General features: G+C 44.5%; 1 protein-coding gene across 5 annotated transcripts; it reads right to left on the reverse strand.

The window, feature by feature from the left end:
* Nucleotides 1–8,980: 8,980 nt before the first annotated feature.
* Nucleotides 8,981–20,121, reverse strand: LOC113914753 (RNA-binding protein 4B). 5 transcript variants are annotated; one of them, XR_003517525.2, is made up of 5 exons: nucleotides 19,926–20,121; nucleotides 18,825–19,248; nucleotides 11,968–12,644; nucleotides 10,257–10,418; nucleotides 8,981–9,590 (listed from the first exon to the last, which is right to left on the reverse strand). XR_003517525.2 is itself a non-coding variant. In XM_027580249.2 (4 exons), exons 2-3 carry the CDS (start codon nucleotides 19,234–19,236, stop codon nucleotides 11,977–11,979), a joined length of 1,080 nt encoding a protein of 359 aa, XP_027436050.1. In that variant the 5' UTR covers nucleotides 19,237–19,248; nucleotides 19,926–20,121; the 3' UTR covers nucleotides 8,981–9,671; nucleotides 11,968–11,976. The 5 variants fall into 5 exon arrangements, 3 of the variants coding, with proteins under 3 accessions (XP_027436050.1, XP_027436049.1, XP_027436051.1); XR_003517524.2 differs by having other exon boundaries at nucleotides 8,981–9,671; XM_027580249.2 differs by lacking the exon at nucleotides 10,257–10,418 and having other exon boundaries at nucleotides 8,981–9,671.
* Between the last annotated feature and the right edge of the window lie 5,125 nt (nucleotides 20,122–25,246).

The following is a 25,246-nucleotide window of genomic DNA, read 5'->3' on the forward strand; positions in this document are numbered from 1 at the left end:
AATTACATGAAATACATTGAATATATATCATTTATTTATAAAATTTATAAAATTATTAAATAGTTAATTTCACCTGTTTCTTTTTACTTTTCTAAATGTGGCTGTTAGAAGTGTTCAAATTACAGTTGACCCTTGAACAATATGCATTTGAACTGTGTGGGTTCACTTATCTGTGGGTTTTTTCCAGTAAAATGCGGTATAGTACCGTAAATGTGTTTTCTCGTCCTTACAGATTTTCTTAGTGTTTTTCTAGCTTTATCGTAGGATACAATATATAATATATAAAGCATACAGAATTCATGTTAATCAACTGTTTAATGTTATCAGTAAGGCTTCTAGTCAACAGTAGGCTTATTAGTAGTTAAACTTTTTGGGAATCAAGGGTTGTATGTGGATTTTTGGCTACACAGAGGGTCAAGGGTCAACTACATATGTAGCTTGCATTTGTGGCTCACGTTCTATTTCTGTTGGATTACACTGATCTGGATGCTGAAAAATTTACTTCTCTTGTCCTAAACCTCTCCTCTGTGCTCAGAGTTCAGGGATCCAGAGACCTACAGAGGGTTCTCTTTGGTTGTCTTTTTTTTTTTTTTTTTTAAAGACTTATTTTTTAAGATTCTTTTATTTGAGAAAGAAAGAGAATGAATGGAGGGAGAGGGAGAAGCAGAGGGAGAAGCAGACTCCCTGCTGAGTGCTTGGAGCCTGACGGGCTCGATCCCAGGACCCTGGGATCATGACCTGAGCTGAAGTCAGATGCTTAACTGACTGTGCCACCCAGGCACCCCCAAAGATTTATTTTAGTGAGGGTGCACGAGTGGGGGCGCAGGGCAGAGGGAGAGGGATAAAGAGAATCTCAAACAGACTGTGCTGATTGTGGAGCCTGACCTGGGGCTCTCGTCATGAGCCTGAGATGACCTGAGCCAAAACCAAGAGTTGGATGCTTAACCAACTGAGCCACCCAGGCGCCCCTCCGTGGTTGTCAGTACACTCAGACTTGATATGTCTGAAATAGAATTCCTGAGTCTTCCCACTCCAAAATGATTTCGCCTCCAGTCTTTCCCATATCTTTATCTCTTAATTTTTAAATTTTTTTAAAAGATTTTTATTTATTTTTTGACAGAGCACAATCAGGGGAAGCCAGCAGGCAGTGGGAGAGGGAGAAGCAGGCTCCACATGGAGTAGGGAGCCCGATGCGGGGCTCGATCCCAGGACTCTCGGGGTCATGACCTGAGCCAAAGACAGACGCTTAACCAACTGAGCCACCCAGGCACCCCTCCCATATTTTTAAATAGTGTTTCCATCCACGAAATTGCTCCAAGGAGATTGCTGGTAATCATCCTTGATTCTTCCCTCATTTCTTATCAGTTCTTTTGTTCATTTTATATCAAATATTGCCACTTGTGTCCATGTCTGTGCCACAGTGATAGTCAAGACCATATACTCATCTCCCACCCAGGACTACTACATACAGTAGTAGCCTTCTCCTGGCCTGTTTTCTATCTTCCTGTTTTTCCTCTTCAATTTATCTCCATTCAGTAGCTGGGATGATCTTGTTAAATACAAATCTGATTGTTATTCCATAACTTAGAACCTTTCAGCAATTTTCCAGTTTTTTTTAAGAACAATGCCAGTCCTCTACTTTAGCCTAAAATGCTTTGAAATGTCTGGTCTCAACCCCACTCCAATCTCAGGACCTTTCCCCCTCACCCATCTTTTTTTCTTCCTTCCTTTTTTATTTTTTATTAGATTTATTTTTAGAGCGTGTGCAAGTCGGGGGTGGGGCGGAAGGGGAGAAAATCTTGCTCAAGCGGACTCCCCACTGAGCGTGGAGCCCAAAGAGGACAGCTTAATCCAGGACCAAGATCATGACCTGAGCTGAAATCAAGAGCTGGCCGTTCAACTGCCTGAGTCACCCAGGCGCCCCCCACCCATCGTTTTCTAACCACACTGGTCTTCCTTTCAGGTCCTAGTTCATGAAACATTTTTCCTCCCTCAGGGCCGCCTTTCTGTCTGGAAAGATTTTCCGCTTAACCACCTTAGGGCTAATTTCTTATCCATAAGATCTTAGCTTCAGGATCAAGCATCAGAGTCCTCCCTGGCAACCTCTAAGTAGATGCCTCCTTCCATTTTTCCCTACCATTGTGTTCAGTTTATGTGTTTTGTACTTAACCCACTTTCTTTGGTTATTTATTGGAACATTTTCCTCACAAAATTATAAGGCAGGGGAACAGGGATTTGCCCCCTGTGCCAGGCAACAGTGCCTGATGCATAACAGACAATAGTTAATGGACATATGTAAGCTATCATTTGAATTATGTGCTCCTCTTGAGAACATAATACCTTCTGCCCTTGTCCCCATCCATTCATTGCCTTAGCAGTCACAGTCTTTCAAGAAATGAGTGCCAGCATAGAACCAGGCCCTGGGGTAAGACCAGAGGATGGGTGGATAGCCACTTTTAGGGCTGGAGTTGTGCCCTATGCCATAAGAGTTCAGTCAGTAAAAAGCAGAGAAGGTAGAACTGTTTGATACCCTAGGCGGGCCCTTTTGCTTTGAGATTTGATGATCCCTAAGAGCTGAGCAAGTGGGTTTGTCTTCAGGTCTCATAACTGGGTAAGAAATGGAAGGACGGGGAGCTGGAATCCTTGAAGGACTAGAGAGAGCGTGATATCAGCTCTCCTTCCTCTATCTTTCTGCACGCATAGCCCTCTTGATAGTTTGTCATTATAGATTTGTGTCTTTTGAGAGTACACCTACTCCACTAACTGGTGAGCCTCCAGAAGGGGTGGAACCTTCTCTTTTGCTTGCCCACATCATAGTTCATTTGTGATAGGAATGGCCAGTTGAGCGCTTTGCATTTACTCCAAACGGCTTTTTTTTTTTTTTTTTTTAGATTTTATTTATTTATTTGACAAAGTGCACAAGCAGGGTGAGCGGCAGGGGAGAGGGAGAAGCAGGCTCCCCACTGAGCAGAGAGCCCGATTCGGGGTTCAATCCTAGGACCCCATGATCATGACCTGAGCTGAAGGCAGACACTTAACCCACTGAGCCACCCAGGTGCCCCCTCTGAACAGCTTTTTTTTTTTTTTAAGATTTTATTTATTTGACAGAGCACAAGCAGAGGGAAAGAGAGGGAGAAGCAGGCTCCCTGCCGAGCAAGGAGCCCGATGCGGGACTCGATCCCAGGACTCTGGGATCATGACCCAGGTCAAAGGCAGCCGGTTAACCGACTGAGCCACCCAGGCGTCCCTGAACAGCTCTTAACAGGAAGGTTATTCCCATTTTATGACGAAACAGGCTCAGAGGGGCACCTGGGTGGCTCAGTGGGTTGAGTGTCTGCCTTCAGCTCAGGCCGTGATTCCAGGGGCCTGGGATCGAGCCCTGCTTCAGGCTCCCTGCTTCCTGGGGAGCCCGCTTCTCCCTCTCCTCCCCACTCGTGTGTGCTCTCGCTCTCTCTCAAATAACAATTAAAAAAAAAAAGGTTAAGTAACATGCCTAAGGCACAGAGAGGGGTTGTATTTCAGTTCTGGCCCTCCAGTTCCAGAGCCCAAATTTTAGCCTTTAGTTCAGTGAGAGTGCTGAGGCTGGTGGCAGTGCAAGCTCTGCTCTTGCGTATGAGCTCCGTTGTGAGTTGCGCCCAGGATTCTGGCTTCCTTGTGGGGCCCGGGGCTTTGTGCCTGTCTGATGCCAGCCTGGCTCACCCAGCCTTCTCCAGTGCAGTGTGATTCCAGGTGGGGACACATACCAGCACCAATGTGGTCCCTGAGGTGTTGGCCAGTTGCCCAACTTAAATGATCTTGCCTAGAATTCTTCATTGTGTCTGTATGGAGAGGTGGGGTACAGTTCACACAGCCACTGAAGCACGCCACACCCCAAGATGGAGGGAATGTAATGGTACCTGCGGTGGAGAGAACTATTTCCCCAACCACTCACTTTCCTAATTCTCATGGCCACTGTCCTGCTTCAGAGATACCAGAGCCAAGGGCAGTCCAGGTCCACCATCGCTGGCAGTCTGGTTCACCTTGCCAAATGAAGAGGCTTAAAAAACTCCCCTTGTATCTCCTTCATGTGGATAGGATCTACCCCTAAGACTGCTGGGTCCCTTTGTCAACTGCTCCTCTCCAGTAGCTTCTTACTGTGGCTTTCTGCTATAGAGAGCAAGCACTAGGAATCAGAAGTTTTTCCCTCAGTACTGTGTTGGGGGAGGGGAGCCAAGTCATTTAACCTTTTAAACCTCTGTTGCTTTAATTACCAGGGCAGCCAAGGATGTTACCTCATTGGGTTTTTATGGACTAGCAGCGATGATGGATAAGTCATCAAATCTGTAGGGCCATTGTGCAGTTTGAATTTGGCTGGGATCTTCAAAGGGCCTGCAAAACTAAGGCACTACTGATTAAAATCATCTCACTGGACCATAACCTCTTCCCTTGTAGGTTCCTGGGGCTATTCTTTCATTTCTGGTACTTCAGTTCTCCTCAGCAGTAGAACATAGCCGAGATCTTAAAGTCCTGACATCAGTTATTCTGACAAGTTGACAGCTTTTCCTAGGAATGCGTTTTGATCTCTGCTTTCCTCCTCCCAGATCTCCTAGGGCAGGAGACTCTTCAAGAACCAGATTTGTGAGCCAAATTCTGACAAGCCATGAAGCCAATCATGGGCAAGTTGCTTCCCTTTCCTGGGCTGTCTTGCAGCCTGCCAACCCTTTTTTGCCCTTCAGACAAGCTCTGTGCAGTGCATTGAGTGCTGAGGGCCTGGTATCTTTTTGTGCTCCACTGTCTAGCTCTACAAGGCTGTGGCTGGTCTAAAAGGTGGAGCGGGGCTTGGGCTACAGTAGGACTTTTGTCAAGTAGAAGCTGTGGCAGGTCTGTGTCTCTCCTACCACCCCAGGAAAGGTGGTGTGGAACTCGGGGAGTTCTCAAATACCATCTAGGGGAATCTGGATGCCTTTCTTCTGGGCAGCAATATTTAAATCAGGCTAGGATTGGTTTTGCTTTGTACTTGAAGTGCCTTACAGTGCTGCTGCAATGGCTGGGCTTTGCGTGGGTGGATGCTCGGAATCCCCTCTCAAATCGTGGACTGTTTAGGAAGAAATTCATGGAGATGGAAGACCTGAGATAGTCTTCATTCCCATCCCCCACCCCCAGGTTGGGTCAGGGATATCCCCTTGGCCTTCATTATCCCTCCATTTTCACTGTCTCTGTAAACTGCTAAGTTTGTTTCAAAGGAGAGGGGTCTTAAGGCACAAAGAATAAGCAGTGGAGTTTTGGTAGGATTGCAGAAATAATCGCCCTTCTCTGAACTCCACACGATGCTTTTACATTTCTCCTAGCAATTAACATTTTCATCATACCATCCTCTCAGCTGAGACCTTATCTCATCTCCCCTGACCCTCAGCGGTGCCTTGTGCAAAGCCTTTGGGGCCTGGCCAACAACAGGTGCTCAGCAAATGTTAGAGTGGGGAGAGGCACAGCTCATTCTGTTATTTATGGGTTGATTAACCTCAGGGATTTAAACCCTACCCCTTTGAGTGCCCCTTGAATCGCATGCCCTTATGAATGGTTCTTTTCCTGTCTATAGGGTATTTTTTCTCCCTTTAAAATGTCACCTTTGGCTTCATGATTAGGGGAGAGAGACCTCTGTTATATACCACATAAATTTCACATTTATAATGCTATTCATTTTTTTTCCTTTCCAGAGTGATCTTTTAAAAAAAACTAATCTGGTCCTGTTAACCCCAAATTTAAAACCCTTTAATGGCTTCCAGTTAGTCTTTTAGGGTGAAGATGAAATTCCTAACAGCCTGTAAGGCTCTAATGAACTCTGCCTGTAACTTACCTCTTCAGATGCCTACTGCAGTTTCTTCTTTATGGTTCCTAATGGGTACCACGGTCTCCCTGATCAGGGGCCTCACATGTGCTGCTTCCTCACTTGGACTAGTAACTGCCCCACTCCCCCATCCACCAAAATTAGTCACTATTGTTTTCATAGCATCCTGTACTTGACCCTCCACAGTACTTGTCAGAGATGTAATTAAGGTTTGCCTCTCTGCTAGGAACCACATAGGCTGCCTTCATCACCCAAATCTTGACTCAGAGTAGGAATTCAGTCACTGATAAATGGAATTCATGGGAGCTTTTAGTGTGGAGATGCCTCATGGGACTCTGAAATGGTCTACAGTGAGAAACCTGGTCTTGGTGAATAAAAGGGGATTTATGTCCACAGCATGCAATTTCTCATGGTAATAACGGAGATTTAGAAATAAACACATTTGTTCCTACTCAGCAGTCCTCTTATATTGGCTGAAAACTAACCCTTTTCCCAGTGTTACCTATTTTGGGAGGAATTAAAGGATTTTTAAATTTTATTTACCTACTTTAAAGATTTTATTTGAGAGAGAGCACAAGCAGAGCAGAGGAAGAGGGAGAAGCTGACTTCCTGCTGAGCGGGGAGCCGGATGCGGGGTTCAGTCCCAAGACCCTGGGATCATGACCTGAGCCAAAGGCAGACACTTAACCAACTGAGCCACCCACGCACGCCGTGAAAGTTTTGTTTTTTTTTAAGATTTTGACAGAGACACAGCAATTTTATTTATCAGAGCACAAACAGGGGCAGAGGCAGGCAGAGGGAGAAGCAGGCTCCTGCTGAGCAAGAAACCCATGCAGGACTCGATCCCAGAACCCTGGGATCATGACCTGAGCCGAAGGCAGGCACTTAACCGACTGAGCCACCCAGGCATCCCATGAAAGATTTCTTCCTAATTTTTAAAAAATTTACTTTTCTTAAAGATTTTATTTGACAGCAACACAGGGAGAGAGGGAACACAAGCAGGGGGAGTGGGAGAGGGAGAAGCAGGCTTCCCGCTGAGCAGGGTGCCTGGTGTGGGACTCAATCCCAGGACCCTGGGATCATGACCTGAGCTGAAGGCAGACGCTTAATGACTGAGCCACCCAGGCATCCCGAAAGATTCTTTTTAAGGGAAAAATATTTTGTAGGATTCTACAAAGCTTTTTTTCTCCCCTCCTCATACAAGGAACTTACTTTACCATCTAAACTGTGCTGTCCAGTATAGTAGCCACTAGGCACATGTAGCTAACGGCTATAAATTGAGGACAGCACAAACCTAGAACACTTCCAACACTTGACAAGTTTTATTGGACAGAGCTGATGTAGAACTGTTTTGCAGACTCTCATTTTTTTGTCTTGCCAGTAAAGTATGTTAAACTTAAAAGTTAGTGCTCGGGGCGCCTGGGTGGCTCAGTTGGTTAGGCGACTGCCTTCGGCTCAGGTCATGATCCTGGGGTCCTGAGATCGAGTCCCACATTGGGCTCCCTGCTCAGCGGGGAGCCTGCTTCTCCCTCTAACCCTCCCCCCTTTCATGTACTCTCTCATTCTCGATCTCTCAAATAAATCTTTAAAAAAAAAAAAAAAGTTAGTGCTCGGGCGCCTGGGTGGTTCAGTCGTTAAGCATCTGACTTCGGCTCAGGTCATGATCCCAGGGTCCTGGGATTGAGTCCCATGCCAGGCGCCCTGCTCAGCGGGAAGTCTGCTGCTCCCTCTCCCACTCCCCCTGCTTGTGTTCCCTCTCTTGCTGTGTCTCAGATAAATAAAATCTTAAAAAAAAAAAGCTCATGCATACACACACAAAAACCACAGAAGAGGTACCTGAGATTTTGATGAGGCCAACAAAACCTGTACATATTTCTCTTTGTTCTGCCTGGTGACTTGTATATCAGTTACAAGGAAATCCCAGTACCTCTGCCTTTTTTTCCTTAAAACAGCCCTGCCTCTTTAGGGAATGCTGAAGCCAACATGGGCCTTGTGCACTTTTACCACTTGTTGCAAGGGTGTGTGGACAGGTTAACCTCTACAGACTACTGTATCCTACCCCCAGAACGGGGAAATTTTGCTTTTTTTTTTTTTTTAAGTAGCCTCCACACCCAGCATGGAGCCCAATGCCAAGCTTGAACTCATGACCCTGAGATCAAGATGAGCTGAGATGGAGAGTTGGATGCTTAACTGACTGAGCCACCCAGGCACCCCTATGTCAGAATTTTTTTAAGCATAAAACATGTGGGGAAATGCTATAAAATCAGATTAAAATTCACAGTCAGAATTTACACCTTAGCATTTCCATATAGGTTTCAGTAAATAAGTCCTTAAGTAGGACTGAGTCCATCACTAAACTTGTTTTTATGGGGACCTAAGCAATGATAAAATATGTCCATAAATCTTTTAAAAAATTCTATAGACACATTTAATTGCAGAATGTTGTCACTGCTAATCATTAATACCCTAGTTTTCTGTTAAAAATGTGACCTGTTCTCCTCTTTGACCTCTTATAACAATTCTTCATTTTACCTATAGTCTAAACCTAGCAGAATATTAACACCACAGGAGACCTCTTTAAGTAGCCTGGAAGTGAATTCAATTGAATATATACTATGAAGTCAAATTGAGTCAACCTGATAGGTCCTTGGTAATATTCTGGCTTAACTTTTTCCTGATACTAGGGGTTCTAACCTGGGTTTGCTAGCCTGAAAAGTGGAAGGAGTAGCTCTGGTTATTATTTATTTAAAGATTTTGTCAGAGAGAGAGACTGAGAGCACAAGCAGGGGGAGTGGCAGGCAGAGGGAGAAGCAGACTCCCTGCTGAGCACGAGCCCAATGCGGGACTTGATCCCAGGATCCTGGGATCATGACCTGAACCGAAGGCAGATGCTTAGCCGACTGAGCCACCCAGGTGTCCTAGCTCTGGTTATTTAGAAAGAAGGACCCTGCCCATGAGCAGTAGCATACTTACCAGTGTCTCAAGATGTTGGATAACTTTTCTCTATCCATTGTTGAGGCCTATTACTTAGACCTCCCTAAATCCTTCCTTCTACATCTAAATTCCCGGCATCTACTCATTCAAATTTTAGAGTTTCAGCACAACTAAGAATGAACCAGAAGATACTGGTGGTAAATAACAATCAACACAAAAAGGTACTTAAGTGTTAGAAACGTTTATTTGTCAAAATATTAAAAAAAAAAAAATGGGAGGAGTGGAGTAAAACAAGGCTAAATTTCAGCTAATGCTGTACCACGATCACAGGTCAGACATAAAAAAAACAAAACAAACAAACAAAACAACCCCACCCCCAAAACCCCAATGGTCCTAGCAGTTTCAAAAGATTAGCTTCAATGTTAGAGTCCAGAGCTAACAGAGAAGAGTAAAAGGTCGCTTGCCACTACATGGTCATTTTAAAGGGAAAGGAGATGTTGCAGGTAGACAGGGAGAAGGGTTCAACTCCTAAGGAAAGCAAGATAAGAGGGGTTCCCCTGTACAGGAAAAAGGGGATGCCAGCATAATCCTTACCTAGGGCTGCTCAGAGGCTGAGAATATAAGGAATAGAGTGAAAGGCTACAGAGACTAGTATCAGGAGGAAAGAAAAGTCAACTTAGAAGAATTAAATTAAGAAAGAAAACATAGTTGGTCACAAACTCCTTTGTTTACTGAAACATGAAGCAATGGAAACATCCCGGCAAAGGGGACCGCGCGGAGCAAGTTCTCATATATGACCGCAGCCCGAGGGTTCAGTCCGCAATTATCCTACCTGAAAGAGAGCACAACACAAGAGGCTTACACAATGCCTGGAGAGCAGCTTGGCTCCGAGTACAAGGGCCCTGGTCCCGTCCTGTATTCCAGGGGGAAAAGAACAAAGAACAAAACAAAACCAAGTCAGACTGGATCAAACTTACATCCTGTGTAATTACCAAGGAGTCTACTTATAGCTATATATAGAATAAGCAATCTATCTGGAAGACTGCTGTGTTGGTGATAAAAGGCTACTGTCACTGCCACAAAGGGCACAGAAAGATACTATCAAAAACCATAATTTAGTTTTTAAGTCCAGAAAAAGTAGATGTCAAGATCTCAAATATGGCCAATTGTACTACTCTACATTTGTTTCATTTTATTCTTTCATAGTAAACAAGTTTTCAGAAATGACAATCACAAAGGGTATCAAGGAACAGTTCATTCACCCTCCGACATACCTATATGTCATACTGTCACAGATTTAGAGCCATAACTCCAGTAGTTCCCCTACTTGGTCAAATCTCCCTTACCAAATCAAAAGAAGAAATCCTAAAATTCTCTATTCTTCCATTGATGATGGGAACTCCAGACACCAATGACTGGGGGAAAAAAGTTAACTCACACCAAGTTCCTCTACTTATTACAGACAAAGGGCCAAATCTTGGTCTTGATCTGTACCAACCGACTTCAAAAGTTGTGACGTTCTTGAATCAGTTCTGCTAGGGTGAGACCCAAATTCAGATCCCCAACAGTTCTGGAGTATTTCATCCTGGCAGCCTCATTAACATCAGGCTCCTGGGACTGCAACCAACTCAGGGTTATTCAGTCCATTTGAGGTTCACACCTGGAAGGTAAGTTTCTTTAAAAGTCATCACTAAAAAGAGGATAGTTGAACAACCACTGCTTGCAGTCAAAATTCACTTTAAAATACTTTAGCTATACCCTTCTAAAGACTACAATAAACTAATTTAACTATAAAACACATTCGAGGAAAACAGAAGTTATCTGGTAGATGATACCACGAGAAATATCCCACTTCGTGGCAGATCCAGCTGCATTAAAAGTAAAAATTAAGGCAAACTACACAAGCTGTAAGAGTATGTATGCACATGAAGACAGATCCCAGTCTTGTCATGGTCATATAGGATATAATGTATCACAGGTTCAAACCATTATTTGCTTCCCACTACATAAAAGGACAAATTCCTATTGCTTTTTCTTCTTCTACACGTATATACCAAAGGGATAACTTAGGAAGTGTGGAAACTCCCGTTTAACTTGAGTACACCTCCTATTCAAGTGATGCTCAATTTCAAGGTACAAGGAAAAACCATGAGAACAGAAAGTTGTCATGATGCCATTTCCACTCAGATGAAATTTATCTAGATAATCCTACTAATTATTCTTGCCATTCCAACATCTTTGGTATACATTTTCTGAAGTAGGAAAAATTAAATTTTCCAGGGTCATCACCAGTGGGATTTTATACACACTCAGAAATTACCTGTTTTATCTAGTCCCTTATGTGTTCCTCTTGAACAAAAGCCAAAACAAAAATTGCTGGAAAAAATGAGAAGTGCTGGGGCTCTAAATGATAGTAACAGGCCATGCAGATATATGGCTTCAAGTGCTCATGCAGAATAAGGTGCTCTGGATTATTAATAAGGAAAGGACTCCATGGGAAGGAAGTGGCACCAAAACACTGTTTTCAAGGGCCTTAGAACTAAACACCTAAAGCTTACAGGACTTTATCTGGCTTACAGATTTAGGATTAGGATATTAGAAGAGTTTCCTCTGATAAAAACTAATGACCTAAGGAGTAGTTCTACTAGCAAGTGAGAAGTCTAAACTTGTAGTTAAAATTCTCACTGTGACATTCATTACTAACTCCTTAACGTGTACTCTTCTGCTTACACAATGATTTTTCTAGTGGGAAGAGAGTGGGGTTTTGAGTTTGAATTCTGACTACCTCTCAATTATCAGATGACTTTAGGCAAAGTACTTAATCTCTCTGAGCCTTCGTTCCCTTCTCTGTAGAAGAGAAAATATCTTAGAGGCTTTTTGTGTAGATTAAATGACATAAAGTACAAAAAGGGCACTCAACAAATGTTCTTTTAACTATGTTTCTGTAACCCAGATTGCTTACACTTGATTAAATAATATTCTCACTGAGTTTGCTGTTGTTCTCTCCGAAGGAAACAAGTTGGTTGGAGTCATACACTAAAAAACCTCAACAGGCCAAATGAACCTCTGGCCTAAGACTAATACATAAATTTCTCTCTCTTGGTTACTGTCCTGACAGCAAACAAACAGGTGGCTTTAGCCTCCTCTATGCAGCACAGATCCCTTTCAAGGAAACTACATCCTCTTAACCACACCGGCCCCACTCTCACCTCCAGTTTTTAAAAGGCTGAGTACCGCGCTCGGTCCACATACTGCTCCCGCTCATACCGGGCCATGTCGTACAGGGAATTCCGCGCGGCCGCCGAAGCCTGAGACAGCTCACTCTCTGGCCCATAACCGTAGCCCTCTCCAACTGTGGGGAGCACAGCTGTGGCTCGACGCAGGGGGCTCCTGTCCCTTCCGTAATAGGAGGAAGTGTTGGCAGCGGCCGCGGCCATAGCAGCCGAGGTGGCAGCAGCACCTGAGTTCGGCAACAGGTGTCTGTCGTAGGGATCAACAGAAGTGGAGTTGAGGTGACTGGTCACAGCTGTGCTCTGGACTTGAGGCAGATGGGACATGGTCTGCTCCGCGTAGTTGTATGCAGAAGCCGCCGCCGCCGCCGCCACTGCCTCGTAAGAGCGGACCCGGTAACGCTTATAGTAGTCGAGCGCTCCGTATGCATCGTTGTAATACATGGATTCCCCGTAGCCCATGGTGTAAGGCGTGCGCACCGCTCCATACTGTTCATTGTACTGCTCGGTAAAGTCCGCCACACGACCTGTACGATCTACTGGACACTCTTTGGACCAGTGCCCCTCTTTCCCGCACCGATAGCAGCCACTCTGGTCTCCCATCCCAGGGGCAGTCCGAAGCCGGCTGGTGGACAACTGTACGTGCATTCGTTTGCCTTGAGGGAATAGATGTAAGAAGACGTTATTATAACTCACCGACATTCTTCAATCCTCACCCAAATGAAAGTAAACTAGTTGGCCTAAGACACACATACATACACACGCTCCTACAACCCTTTTTCAGCAATCCCCTCCAAAAGAAGTGAAGTTTTAATACAGATGAGAGCTAGAAAATGTGAGTCCTCGGAGACCAGTCAATACTTTCTACTTACATCAAGTAGCCGGATTCCCTACTTCTGTGTCTGCAACTTTCCCTTCCTTTCCCTTGGCCCCCAACACAGAAACTGAAAAATGTTCCACTTACCACCGCTAAGACTTGATTATACCTGTAACGATTTAAGACCTGCCAATTCTTCCAAATCAAATAGCCAACAAAACCTCAGTTATGCCAGATTTGAAAAGCATCTTACCAACCTCTCACTGATTTACTCAGGGCAATATAAGGCCTCAGCATTTACTGTAGCTTAAAAACCACGGCAATCTTCGCTCCATCTCGTTTCCTCCAGGCATTTTTGCAGGTGTCACCAGGAGGCTATGTTGGATACACAAACCACACCTGGGCTCATCATCTGCTTCACCTCAGTACCTCTAGGAGTTATGCGACCCTTCAGATTTCAACCCCACCCCCATGTTTTTCAGCAAGGGTGAATCCATGCCTACTGCGGAAAAGAAAACTTGACCAAGGTCTCTCAACAGCAAGAATTAGAAAGATACTGAAGCAGTACTGGTTTCTTAGGGACCGTGTGTTCCCATGTAATTCAGCACTTCATCCTGCCACGTAGCTTACAGTTCTTCATAGGCGATTATCTACTTGTTAGAAAAATGCAGCATTTGCCTAAAAACCTTTGGGCACCCATACAAACGAGCAACATCCATTCTTCTGGGAAATGGCGAGCACTACGAACAGCTAAGAAACAATCTTTGCTGATGAAAGCATCCAAGGTCTTGAAGAGCAGTTTGAGGAATACTGTTGGCAGCATTTAGTCCCAAACTGCCTAAGACTTTGGAGATCAAGTCAGTATTTCTCAAATTGCAGCCAAAAGGCAGCCACTACAGATGCAGAGAACAGGGGCTTTATGTCACTCTTAAGGGCTGCTCAGAACAAATCCCCCCTCCACGATCAGCAAGTTGCTCTCTCTTTAACAGACCTTGTTCTGGATGCAGCTATGCGATAGGAGGCCTCGTGCTCCACCATCCTGTTGGAAACAGCCCGACTTAGGACGGCAGCCAGAACAGCGCCATGCACTGACCCTGAGAGGGGAGCGGGTTAGTGCAGCAGTGTCACTTTAGCCACACGCAGTTCTGCCCAATGTCTAAGATTCCTACCACCCCAGCTGCAAGTAGTTGCCACCTCCAACTTAAAACCCCTTCTTTAGCAGAAACAAAAGTGCTCAGGTTTTTACTTCTAGCTGCTAGCAGAGACGCAGCATCCACACCATCACCACTGACAGCCGACAGATACCAAATGGCAGTAATTCTCTGAATGGAGCATTTAGCCACCATTGTTTTCAGAGATTTAAATACTCCCATTCTAATTCTTAGGGCCACATGCTAACTATGCTTAGAACAGAAACACAGATTTTTTTGCCCCAATTTATATGCCCAATGTAAAGTTCCCTATGATTTAGACTGGAAGACTAAAAGTTACTTGGTTTTCACACATGAATGGTGACATTAACCTGTGTGATAGACACAAGCTGTTCCCATTCTGAAGTCGGAGTAACCATGCCAATCTAAAAAGCAGCCAATTCAGAGACCTAGAAGTACATTAAAAAAAAAAAAATTCAAGGGTGCCTGGGTGGCTCAGTCGTTAAGCGGCTGCCTTCAGCTCAGGTCATGATCCCAGGGTCCTGGGATCGAGCCCCACATTGGGCTCCCTGCTGGTTGGGGAGCCTGCTTTCTCCCTCTCCCTGCTGCTCTGCCTACTTGTGCTCTGCCAAATAAATAAATAAAATCTTTAAAAAAAATTTTTTTTAAATTTCAATTTGCTTTTTACTTTTATAGATTCTGGCCCTGTTATTGGATTTTTTTTTTTTTTGAGAAACAAAACCCAGTGATTTTTCCTTGATATTTGTTACTACATCCAATCTTCATTCCTGTACTGACAGAACTCCAAAGTTTATAAACATCTGTGTTTATAATCTACCTCTGTAGCAGCTGTGAAAAGGATTCAGGTAAAAATTTTTTTTAGGGGCGCCCGGGTGGCTCAGATGGTTAAGCGTCTGCCTTCGGCTCAGGTCATGATCCCAGGGTCCTGGGATCGAGCCCCATATCGAGCCCCATATCGGGCTCCTGGCTCAGCGGGGAGCCTGCTTCTCCCTTTCCCTCTGCCTCTACCCCCACTCATGCTCTCTCTCTCTCTGTATATCTGTGTCTCAAATGAATAAATAAAAATAAATTTTTAACTAGAACTAAAAAAATCTGTAATAGAAGTGATAGTTGTTTTTTTCCTAGGCTTTCCAAAGGTGGTAACTAGGCTTTTTTTTTCTTTTAAAGATTTTATTTATTTGACAGAGAGAGAGACACGGCGAGAAAGGGAACACAAGCAGGGGGAGTGGGAGAGGGAGAAGCAGGCTCTCCGTGGAGCAGGGAGCCCGATGCGGGGCTTGATCCCAGGACCCCGGGATCATGACCTGCGCCGAAAGCAGATGCTTAACGACTGAGCCACCCAGGCACCCCTGTAACTAGGTTTTTAATTTAGTTCTTACAATTAAAAAATACTGTGCTTCTATTTATTACCTTAAGGAACCAGGGCAAAGAAAATTTAAAGATTAAATTCTGCCACTCTGCTACACTTGGAGGGGCCAAAAGTTTTTAAAGTTCTGAGAACTCCAAAAGTTAGTGAAATATGCTGCCGACATTTCCCAGAAAGCCAGCCTAATAGAAGTGTTTTCTTTTGAAAGCTGGAACAGAAAAGATTATTAAAATGCTGAGAGATGGGCAACCTGGGGTCCTAAGTGCTGAGCAGCTATCATGTGCCAGGAGCCGGAGAAGACTGGGGGTGTAGCTGATCCACAACAGCACTCCAGTTTAGTGCTTGTTTACATTTGGGGATAAACAAGACACCTAACCTCTTATACATCATTCCCAATTCAGTTGCTTGAACTGTTACTTGGGAACAGCTTTTTTATTTAGTGTCTTCCAATGCAAGCTGCCAACTCAACAGTGGTTCAGTTCACTGCTGCTTGTGGAGAGGAAACAGGTCTTGAAAGACCCAGGTTAACTCAGGTTCTGCTGCTTCCTTTTATAAGTCATAAATGCAGAAGCCTAAATAGCAACTATTGGTAAAGGTTCAAAAGATGTTCAAAGTGGCATTTTTTTTTTTAAGATTTTATTTATTTATTTGACACAGAGAACGCACAAGCAGGCAGAGCGGCAGGCAGATGGAGAAGGGGCAGCAGACTTCCCGCTGAGCAAGGAGCCCGATGCGGGGCTCGATCCCAGGACCCTGGGATCATGACCCGAGCTGAAAGCACATGCTCAACCAGCTAAGCCACCCAGGCGTCCCTTGTGTCCTACTCTTGATCTCAGCTCAAGTTTGACCTTAGGGTTGTGAGTTCAAGCCCCATGTTGGGCTCCATGTCCAGCTTAACCGACTGAGCCACCCAGGTGCCCTCAAAATGGCACTCTTAAGAGGCCACCTTCGTTACGAGCTGACTAAAAAGGCTTTATAGACAAATGTGACAATCTGGTATCTGGATTATATTTTCTGTAAAACTGCAACGTATTATCCCATGCTAAACTTTCTCTGGTCATCTGGAAAAAAACAGAGCTGGTGGGGTTGCCTGCATGGCTCAGTTCGTTAAGCGTCTGCCATCAGCTCAGGTTATGATCCCGGGGTCCTGGGATGGGAGTCCCGCGTTGGGCTCCCTGCACACGCTTCTCCCTCTGCCTGCCACTCCCCCTGCCTGTGCTCTCCCTGTCAAATAAATAAATAAATACTTTTTTTTAAATTAAAAAACAAAACAGAGCTGGTTATAAAAAATGTCTGTATGTATAACTCAGAGTAAGTGCTTTCTCCAGAGTGGACAGGCTAAGAACATCAAAGCCAAATAAAGGATTCTTCTTTTCCAATGATGTTTTTCAAACATTCACTTCCTAGAATAAACCTGCTTTATTAAAACACACTCTTCCCAAGCCAACTCCCTCCCAACTAATTGACTTCTGTATGCATACTTTTCCCCTTATCCTTTTATTCAATTGTATATTAAAAAAATAAGGACATGCGTATCACATTACTAGAACATCTTTGCAGAGTTTGGACCCGACCTAAATTGCATTCTCTTTACATTTTGTTACCTGTCAAGAGAGAACCCCTATTTTTCCCCCACACTGTCCATTTATGATCCCATCTCCATCAAGTGAAATATAATTAAGAATATTCTTAAAGCTGTCTGAAGTGCAACAGCTTTCCAAATTAATAAAAGAAAAATATAAATAAGATAGGTAAGTGAGGAAAGTGAACTATCACATTTTAAATAAGCTTCTAACCATAATGGAAACACACTCGTTGCAAACAACACTCACCTTTCATCATATAGTGTTTGCCGTCAATACACTTTCACATCTATTACCTCATTCTAGCCTCACTACCATCATGTGAGGGAGGTACTGCAGGGATCACTAATTCTATTTTATAAGTAGGGAAAATGAAGCACAGATTAAAAACACTTGTCCAAAGTCACACAACTCGTTAATGGTATCAAGTTATCTATGACTTTTGCCCTATGCTTTAGAGAGGAGCAGGACACCACTGGCTGAGCCCAGAGAGATCTGACGCAGTATTTGCAATCTACACTATTTGCAAACTTTCTTACCCTTTTCTGGTCAACTTTTCCTCTTCTGCCATTTCTTTTCTCACTGTTTTCTAGGTTTAGCAGAAGACACTTAAGTCCTTTTCAACAAACCTTTTAGTGGCACTCAGAAAAAATGATGTTAAGTGGCTGTAAATGTGTGGCTCAAGATGACACTGTCAACGAACTATTTACACTAGTACAGTCACGAATAGCCTCATGTGACTTCTGAGTGCTTCAAATGTGTACAGTACAACTGAAAAACTGAAATTTAAATTTTATTTAATAGCCACATGTGCCTAGGGGCTACCATATTAGCACAGTTGCAGTCTTCAGACATCCTTGGGGTATTAATGATAACCTATGTAGCTTTATAATTGGTAAAATTATACAATATGCTCCATGACACCCTTATTGGAACCTTTCAGAACAGGACCAACGTTTCATTCAACCTACTATTTAAAAAAAATTTTTTTTTCCCATTAGGGTTAAATAATAGTCAGTGGAAGAGAATAGTCCAGTGGCATGGGTCTGGGCCCTGCTTGTGCAGTTGACAGACTGAACACATTTGAGCACTCAAAAGATACTTCCCCAAATCCAGCTTCATCATCCAGAATTATAATATAGGGATCCCTCTAGATGTCTGTTCTTCTTTCCCACAACAACCTATCACCCCAGGCCGTAAAGAGTATAAACCCTAAGCATTTAAACTCAAATATAAAGCTTTCTGATCATAACAAAAGAAGCAGGGGGCGCCTGGGTGGCTCAGATGGTTTAAGCGACTGCCTTCAGCTGGGGTCACGATCCCAGGATCCTGGGATCGAGTCCCGCGTTGGGCTCCCTGCTCAGCGGGGAGCCTGCTTCTCCCTCTGCCCCTCTCTCTCATGAATCAATAAATAAAATCTTTTTTTTTTTTTAAGATTTATTTTGAGAGAGTGAGAATGAGAGAGAGAGTACATGAGAGTGGGGAGGGTCAGAGGGAGAAGCAGGCCCCTCGCGGAGCAGGGAGCCTGATGCGGGACTCGATCCCGGGACTCCAGGATCATGACCTGAGCCGAAGGCAGTTGCTTAACCAACTGAGCCACTCAGGTGACCCTAAATAAATAAAATCTTAAAAAAAAAAAAAAAGGTAATGCACAGACTTTTCTCCTCCCTCCTCCCATGACGTACTCATTTGCCAAGGCATATTAACTTCCAACAGCACTCAAATGAAGACTGTGTGATAAAGTAACCCAGTTTGTGACTCTACACAGTTGTTATTATATCCAGCTAAAATAGAACGGAAGACATCACCCTGCCAGCCGCCTGGTCCTGTGTTCTTGTCTCTGTCTTGACCTAGACTCCACTACTCAGTTCTGCCACCCAGACCCCAGAGCAGTTCACCTTGAAACTCTGTGTTGTCAAGGCCCCTGATGGCCTCCACTGCATCCTCTGCCCGCTCCATGTGTACGAAGGCATAATCTTTCACGATGTCACATTCGATGACTGGACCATACTCCTCAAACTTGGCCCGAAGCTCCTGGTTGGTACAAGTAGGACTGATGTTGCCCACATGTAACTTGGTTGAGGCTTTGCTCTTATTCTTGCTGGCTTCCACGTTGATGTTCACCCCGTGCAGCTTGTAGTGGTGCAGGTTGCGTATGGCATCCTCAGCCGCCGTCTTGTCCTCTATGTGCACAAAGCCGTAGTTCTTAATGATGTCACATTCCAGCACCTTCCCATACTGCTCAAAGAGTGAGCGGATCTCCTGCTCTGTGGCCTCCCGGGGCAGGTTTCCAATGAACAGCTTCACCATCCTGACAAGAGCCTGGGAGGGAAGAAATAAGATTTCCAAAAGTTAGGGGAGGAGTGGGAAATTTCAGTGCATTGCATTTGGTTTAATCCTCCAAAGAAGTTCTTGGCACCTTCAAGATTCAAGACCCTCATATAAACGTTTTATCATTTTCTTAATAGAGAGCAAAGGTTTGTACGTAAGAGTGTGAGATGCGTGTGACACCCCAACAGGAGGTCGGGGTCAGCATGCATTGCACCGTCTATCATGTTCGTGAAATGAGGCGCATTTAAGTAACAGGGTTGGCTGTTTTATGTCTTAAAATACTCTCTTGGGGGGGCAGGAAAGAGAAGAACTCAAGGGGGCAAGAAGCATATATCTCGAGTGTCCCTGGTAACGAGGTTTTGGAGGGAAATCGGTGTACCTCTCCTTCGTGCAGTATTACCGTCAAAGATACTCGAAGAATAAAGAGGCTTCCTTGGCCCCAATCCGGGACCCCCCCCAGCGACCTAACCTTCAGCTCTTTCGACCCAACAAAGACTCGACCCGACCCCTGCCCCGCCCCCTCCGGAGACCCGGCCCCGCCTCCTCCCGTTGTCTTCCCCGGACTTCCCGCAGCAAGAGAAACCCAAACCGTGGGCTGGTCCCCTCCGCCAGAGGCGCAGCCCGGCCCGCCCTCAGGCTCCCCACACACCCACAAAACCCCCTCGCACCTCCGGGTGGCGGCGGCGGTGGCGGCGGCTCCCGCGTCAGAGAGAACCCTACAAAATGGCGACGGCCGCTCGAGCCTCGGCGCGACCGGGCCCTTTCTCGCGCGCCAGCTCACGCACGCGCGAGTGCGCGCTGCCTCCTTCCCCTCCCCCTCGCGGGAGCCGGGCGACCAATCCCGCGGCCGCATACAAATGGCTGCCCCAGGCTAGGCTCCCAGTCGCCCCGGCACGGGGGCGGGGCCAGCTGGTGACGACGCTGCAGAGCGAAGGTCAGCCCGCCCCCAGCCCCGGCTAGCCAATCAGCACCCTGGAAGCGGGGGTTCGGCGCTCAAGCGTCAGAAGGGCTCCGGACGCAACCACTACCTGGGTGTAATCAGAAGTCCGGGGAGTCGCTAACCATCACAATGGGTCGTGCTATTGGGCCAGTTGGGGCGGGGGTGGGGGTAGGTAGCTGATGACAAAGGGTTACCTCACTGGGTCCTCTAAACGGGGGCTTCCTTAGCGGGCTGGTCAGCCACTTTGGTAGCTTGGGTCAACATGTTAGAGACACGGAAGAGCCACATTTTAAGCAAACGTAGTCAATTTTTGTAGAGCTTTAAATATAACTTAATATTTTTCATTGCAAGCATCTTATTCACTGGCGAGGAAACAGAACCAAAGATGGCAGAGCTGGGATAGCTCTAAGAGGCATTGTATCCAGCCTACATTTATCGGTCACATTTTGTTTGCTCATGCGTATATGTGGGCTGTTTTTCTCTCTCTAATTACAGTATTGGCTCTAATTGTGTGTCCTTCACAGTTCCTGGTCCGTGGTGAATACACCAAAGGGATACTTAGTGCAGAGGCCCAGAGAAGTTCCTTGTTTGGGGCGGGGCGGAGGGACAGGGGTGAGAAAGGGTCTCCAAGTCCACACGAGCTGCTGGAGGTCTAGGCAGCTGGGACTCCGGGCACTTTCCAGCATTCAAAATTCAGCTGTGGTGCAAGGGCGCCTCCTGGTGGTAAAAGAGAAGCTATTCGGTGGATTACTCACTGTCACTCTTGAACAAAGAATAGACGTTTGTAGAGATTGATGGATCCAGCTTATCTCTGAGTGCAGCACGCTACGGTGGTTGTCAGTCACCATTCTTCATTGTGGTGGCTCCATAGAAGCTTTTCTGATACCATCAGGCACAAATTCCCCAGGCTTCTCTCCTCCTCCCCAGCGACTTTGATATGTTTCTTTCACTGAATTCTTTTTGTTTCCCAGCCGGCTCTTTCAGAAGAGGCACTGTCCTTCCAATTTTAATACAACTCATGATTTCTCCCAGCTAATTCTATCTACCTCTCCCCTTCCCTCCTCCTCTTGGTCATTTCCTGTTTCTCTCTACATTCAGACTTTTTAAGCATGTATGGGGACCTCCTCACCCGTTTCTGAAATAGCTTCCACTCATCTTCACTATTAATGTTTTCTATCTTGGGTCCCTTCCCTGTGTTCCAGGCCAGGCTGCTGTGCAAATGGAGAGTCTGAACCTGCTATTACCAATTTGCCAATTCCCCAAATTTTCTGAGGTCACCAAAACTAATGTTCTAAGTTTTCACCCTTCTAAGGTTTTCATTTCATTCACCATCCTTTTCTCCCGTTTTTATACTGTTCCTTCTCATAGCTCTGACTGCACCGTTCCATCTCCCTCCATTTCCCTACTCTTTATTCCCTTTTATCTCCCTTCCCCTTCCCTCATAGGCAACCATTCTAGTGAGTTTAATGTGTATTATTTTGTTTGTGTTCTTGCCAGACATGTCTTTTCAGTGAGCATTTGCTTTATCCATTTTAAAAAATGTTTTGTTGTGGACATTTTCAAAAAGGCACAGATAGAGGATATTATGATGAACTCTTTTGGACCGTTTCTTGACCCAGCTTTGACAGTTATCAACATTCTGCTGACTTTATCTATCCCCTGTACTTTTTTTTTTTTTTAAGATTTATTTGTCAGAGAGAGAGAGAGAACACAAGCAGGGGGAGCAGCAGGCAGAGGGAGAAGCAGACTCCTTACTGAGCAAGGAGCCTGATGCGGGACTCCATCCCAGGACCTTGAGATCATGACCTGAGCCGAAGGCAGGCGCTTAACCGACTGAGCCACCCAGGCATCCCTGTACTTTGTTTTTGGACTGGAGTTTTTAAAAGCAAATCCTATGCAGAGAAAGGAGAACCCTCCTACACTCTTGGTGCAAAAACATGCTGGTGCAGCCACTCTGGAAAACAGTATGGAGGTTTCTCAGAAAGTTGAAAATAGAGCTACCCTACGACCCAGCAATTGCACTACTGGGTGTTTACCCCAAAAATACAAATGTAGTGATCCGAAGGGGCACGTGCACCTTAATGTTTATAGCAGCAATGTCCACAATAGCCAAACTATGGAAAGAGCCTAGATGTCCATCAACAGATGAATGGATAAAGAAGATGTGGTACACACACACACACACACACACACACACACACACACACACACACACACACACACACACGGAATATTATGTAGCCATCAAAAAAAAGAAATTTGCCATTTGCAATGATGTGGATGGAACCAGAGGGTATTATGCTAAGCAAAATAAGTCAGAGAAAGACAATTATCATATGATCTCACTGATATGAGGAATTTGAGAAATAAGGCAGAAGATCATAGGGGAAGGGAGAGAAAAATGAAAAAAGATGAAACCAGAGAGGGAGACAAACCATAAGAGACTCCTAATCTCAGGAAACAGACTGAGGGTTGCTGGAGTGGAGGGGTGTGGGAGGGATGGGGTGGCTGCGTGATGGACATTGGGGAGGGTGTGTGCTATGGTGAGCACTGTGAATTGTGTAAGACTGATGAATCACAGTCCTGTACCCCTGAAACAGATAATACATTATATGTTAATAAAAAGAAAAAAAAGCAAATCCCAGACATAATGTTATTTCACCTATAAGGACTTCACTATCTACCTCTAATTAGATCAGGACTATGCTAATATTATCTAATCTTTATATTAAAATTTCCCCTAGATTGTTGCAAATGTCTTTTTGCAATTGGTTTCTTCTAATGTGGATCTAAATAAGGTCCATCGATTGTGCATTTGGGTAAATTATGTAGATGTTTATGTAAATTGTGTTGCATGGCTCATTGTTTTAGTTTTTTCACTAAGCACCTGTGTTGCTGTGTGCTATCTAACCACTGGGTAATACTCCCTAATGTGCAACCACCATGTTTTACCTATCCGTCTCTGTGTGTAGGACACTCATGTTGCCTCCAATGCCCCACTTTTATAAACAAGGTTACAATTATTAGCATCATTACAGTAATTATGTGTGCCCTATTGGATCCCTGTGAGAATTTGAGGGGATATAAACCCAGGGTGGAATTGCTAGGTTGCTGGGTCATTGGGTATACATGGAACTAACTTGTCTAAGTAGTGCCAGGTTGTTCTCTGGAGAAACTGTACCAGTCTACCCTGTCACCTGCAGCACGTGAGGGACCCTGTATATCAATGACTCTGCCAATGTTGGACACTGTCCAGTTTTCTAATTTCTGCTAGTCTAATAGGTATAAACTGATATAGCACTGTTGTTTAAATTTGCATTTCTCTGATCACTGATGATTTTAGGGATCTCCTCTTTTTAGTTTTTTTGTTTGCTCTTCTGTAAATTTCCTGTTCATGTTTTGCCCAACTTTCTTAGTGGTTGCAATCTCCTCTTTGTTGTTGATTTGCAGGATTTTCTTGTATATTCTAGACATTGATCTCTAAATATTTTCTGTCATTCCACTAAATGATTAACTTTGTCCATGGTGCCCTTCATTGAACAGAAATTCTTAGTTTTTTATGGAATCTAATTAATTTTTGTCTTAAAGTTTGTGCTTTTGCAGTTTTGTATAAGCTGTCCTTTTCTACCCCCCCAAGTCACAAATATATTCTCCTACATTTTCCTCTATTAACAGTAATGTTTTTTACTATTTACACTTAGGTCTGTAGTCAATTTAAAGTGGTACCATCCTGGGGCTCCTGGCTGGCTCGGTAGGTGGAACGTGTGACTCTTGATCTCAGGGTCATGAGTTCAAGCCCCACGTTGGGTGCAGAGTTGACTTAAAAATAAAATGTTAAAAAGAAAAACAAAAGTAGGGCTGTCCAAACAGAAATATACGGTCAGCCATCTATGTAATTTAAAATTTTCCAGTAAAGACATTTAAAAAGTGAAATGAAACAGCTGAAGTTCATTTTAATACTTTTGAAACGCAATAAAGCTAAAATATTTCAACATATAATCAATATAAAAAGTATTTAATGAAATATTTTAAATTCTTCTTTTCCTCTTCAGTTTTGAAGTTGGTGAGCATTTTACACTTACAGGACATTTCACTTTGGCTTAGCCACATTTCAGGTGCTCAGTAGCCACATGTGGCTCATGGCTACTGTCTTGGACAGTGCAGATCTAGAGTTTGCCCTTGGAGGCCATGTTTGGTGAGAAGGCAAATCCATTTTTCTCCAAATAATCCATGTTTAGCTGTTCATGTTTCTCAGACCCGCACGTACTGTATTTTTGTGCTCTAATCTTTCTCATAGCCCTCACTGCTCCATTTCATTTGGTCTCTTTCTGGAACTTTCCTTGTCTTCCACTCATATCTGAAGGTGTCTCTCAAGACTTACTTCCTGACCTTATGTTTATTCTCTTCTATGTCCTGCCACCTAGGTGATGCTCAAAGCACATCTTCATGACTTCTCCATTCCCAGTGACTGACTGCATCCTGTAAGACTGCTGTACTTGGCTGCCCAATTTCCACATTTTACATGCTAAAATGAACATTTCTTCATTAATTTCTCACTCCCATGTACATTTCCTTCTAAAATTTCCCATTATTGCTTCCCCTCCTAACTCCCAGGCTTGCCACGTTGCAGTGGAAAAACGCTGTTTCCCTGAGCACTCTACAATGTATGACTTTTTCTTCCTTTGCACAGCTGTACCTGAAGAACAAGAGAAGGTTGTAGTGCTGATGTATTATTCCATTTAGTCCCCCAACAGATTGTTCCAGTCACATTTATCCAACATGTTGACTGTGGAATACTTCTGAATCTGCTTTTCTTAAGAGAAAGGGAGAATTATTTTGTGGGCTGTCTGGTCTACTAGATGTCATGTTTGGAGACCATTCTGGGGCTGTGTTGTGCAAGTCCCGGGCCTGCACACACCTGACCCTTAGTCATGGCTGATGATGGTCAGGGGTCTACTCAGCCAGGGCCCTTGGCCAATTATGCTAAAGATATGGCTGCTTAGGGGCGGGGGTGGGGGGATGGGTGAAATAGGTAATTGGGATTAAGGT

This window comes from Zalophus californianus, chromosome 11 (genome assembly GCF_009762305.2).
Source record: "Zalophus californianus isolate mZalCal1 chromosome 11, mZalCal1.pri.v2, whole genome shotgun sequence".
Lineage (NCBI taxonomy): Eukaryota > Metazoa > Chordata > Mammalia > Carnivora > Otariidae > Zalophus > Zalophus californianus.

Excerpts from the sequence above, each read along its gene's own strand:
- LOC113914753 (XM_027580249.2), bottom strand. The coding sequence starts at position 19,236 with ATGGTGAAGCTGTTCATTGGAAACCTGCCCCGGGAGGCCACAGAGCAG. Across the intron at positions 12,645-18,824 it reads TGACAACACAGAGTTTCAAG|GCAAACGAATGCACGTACAG; the intron begins GTGAACTGCTCT and ends TATTCCCTCAAG.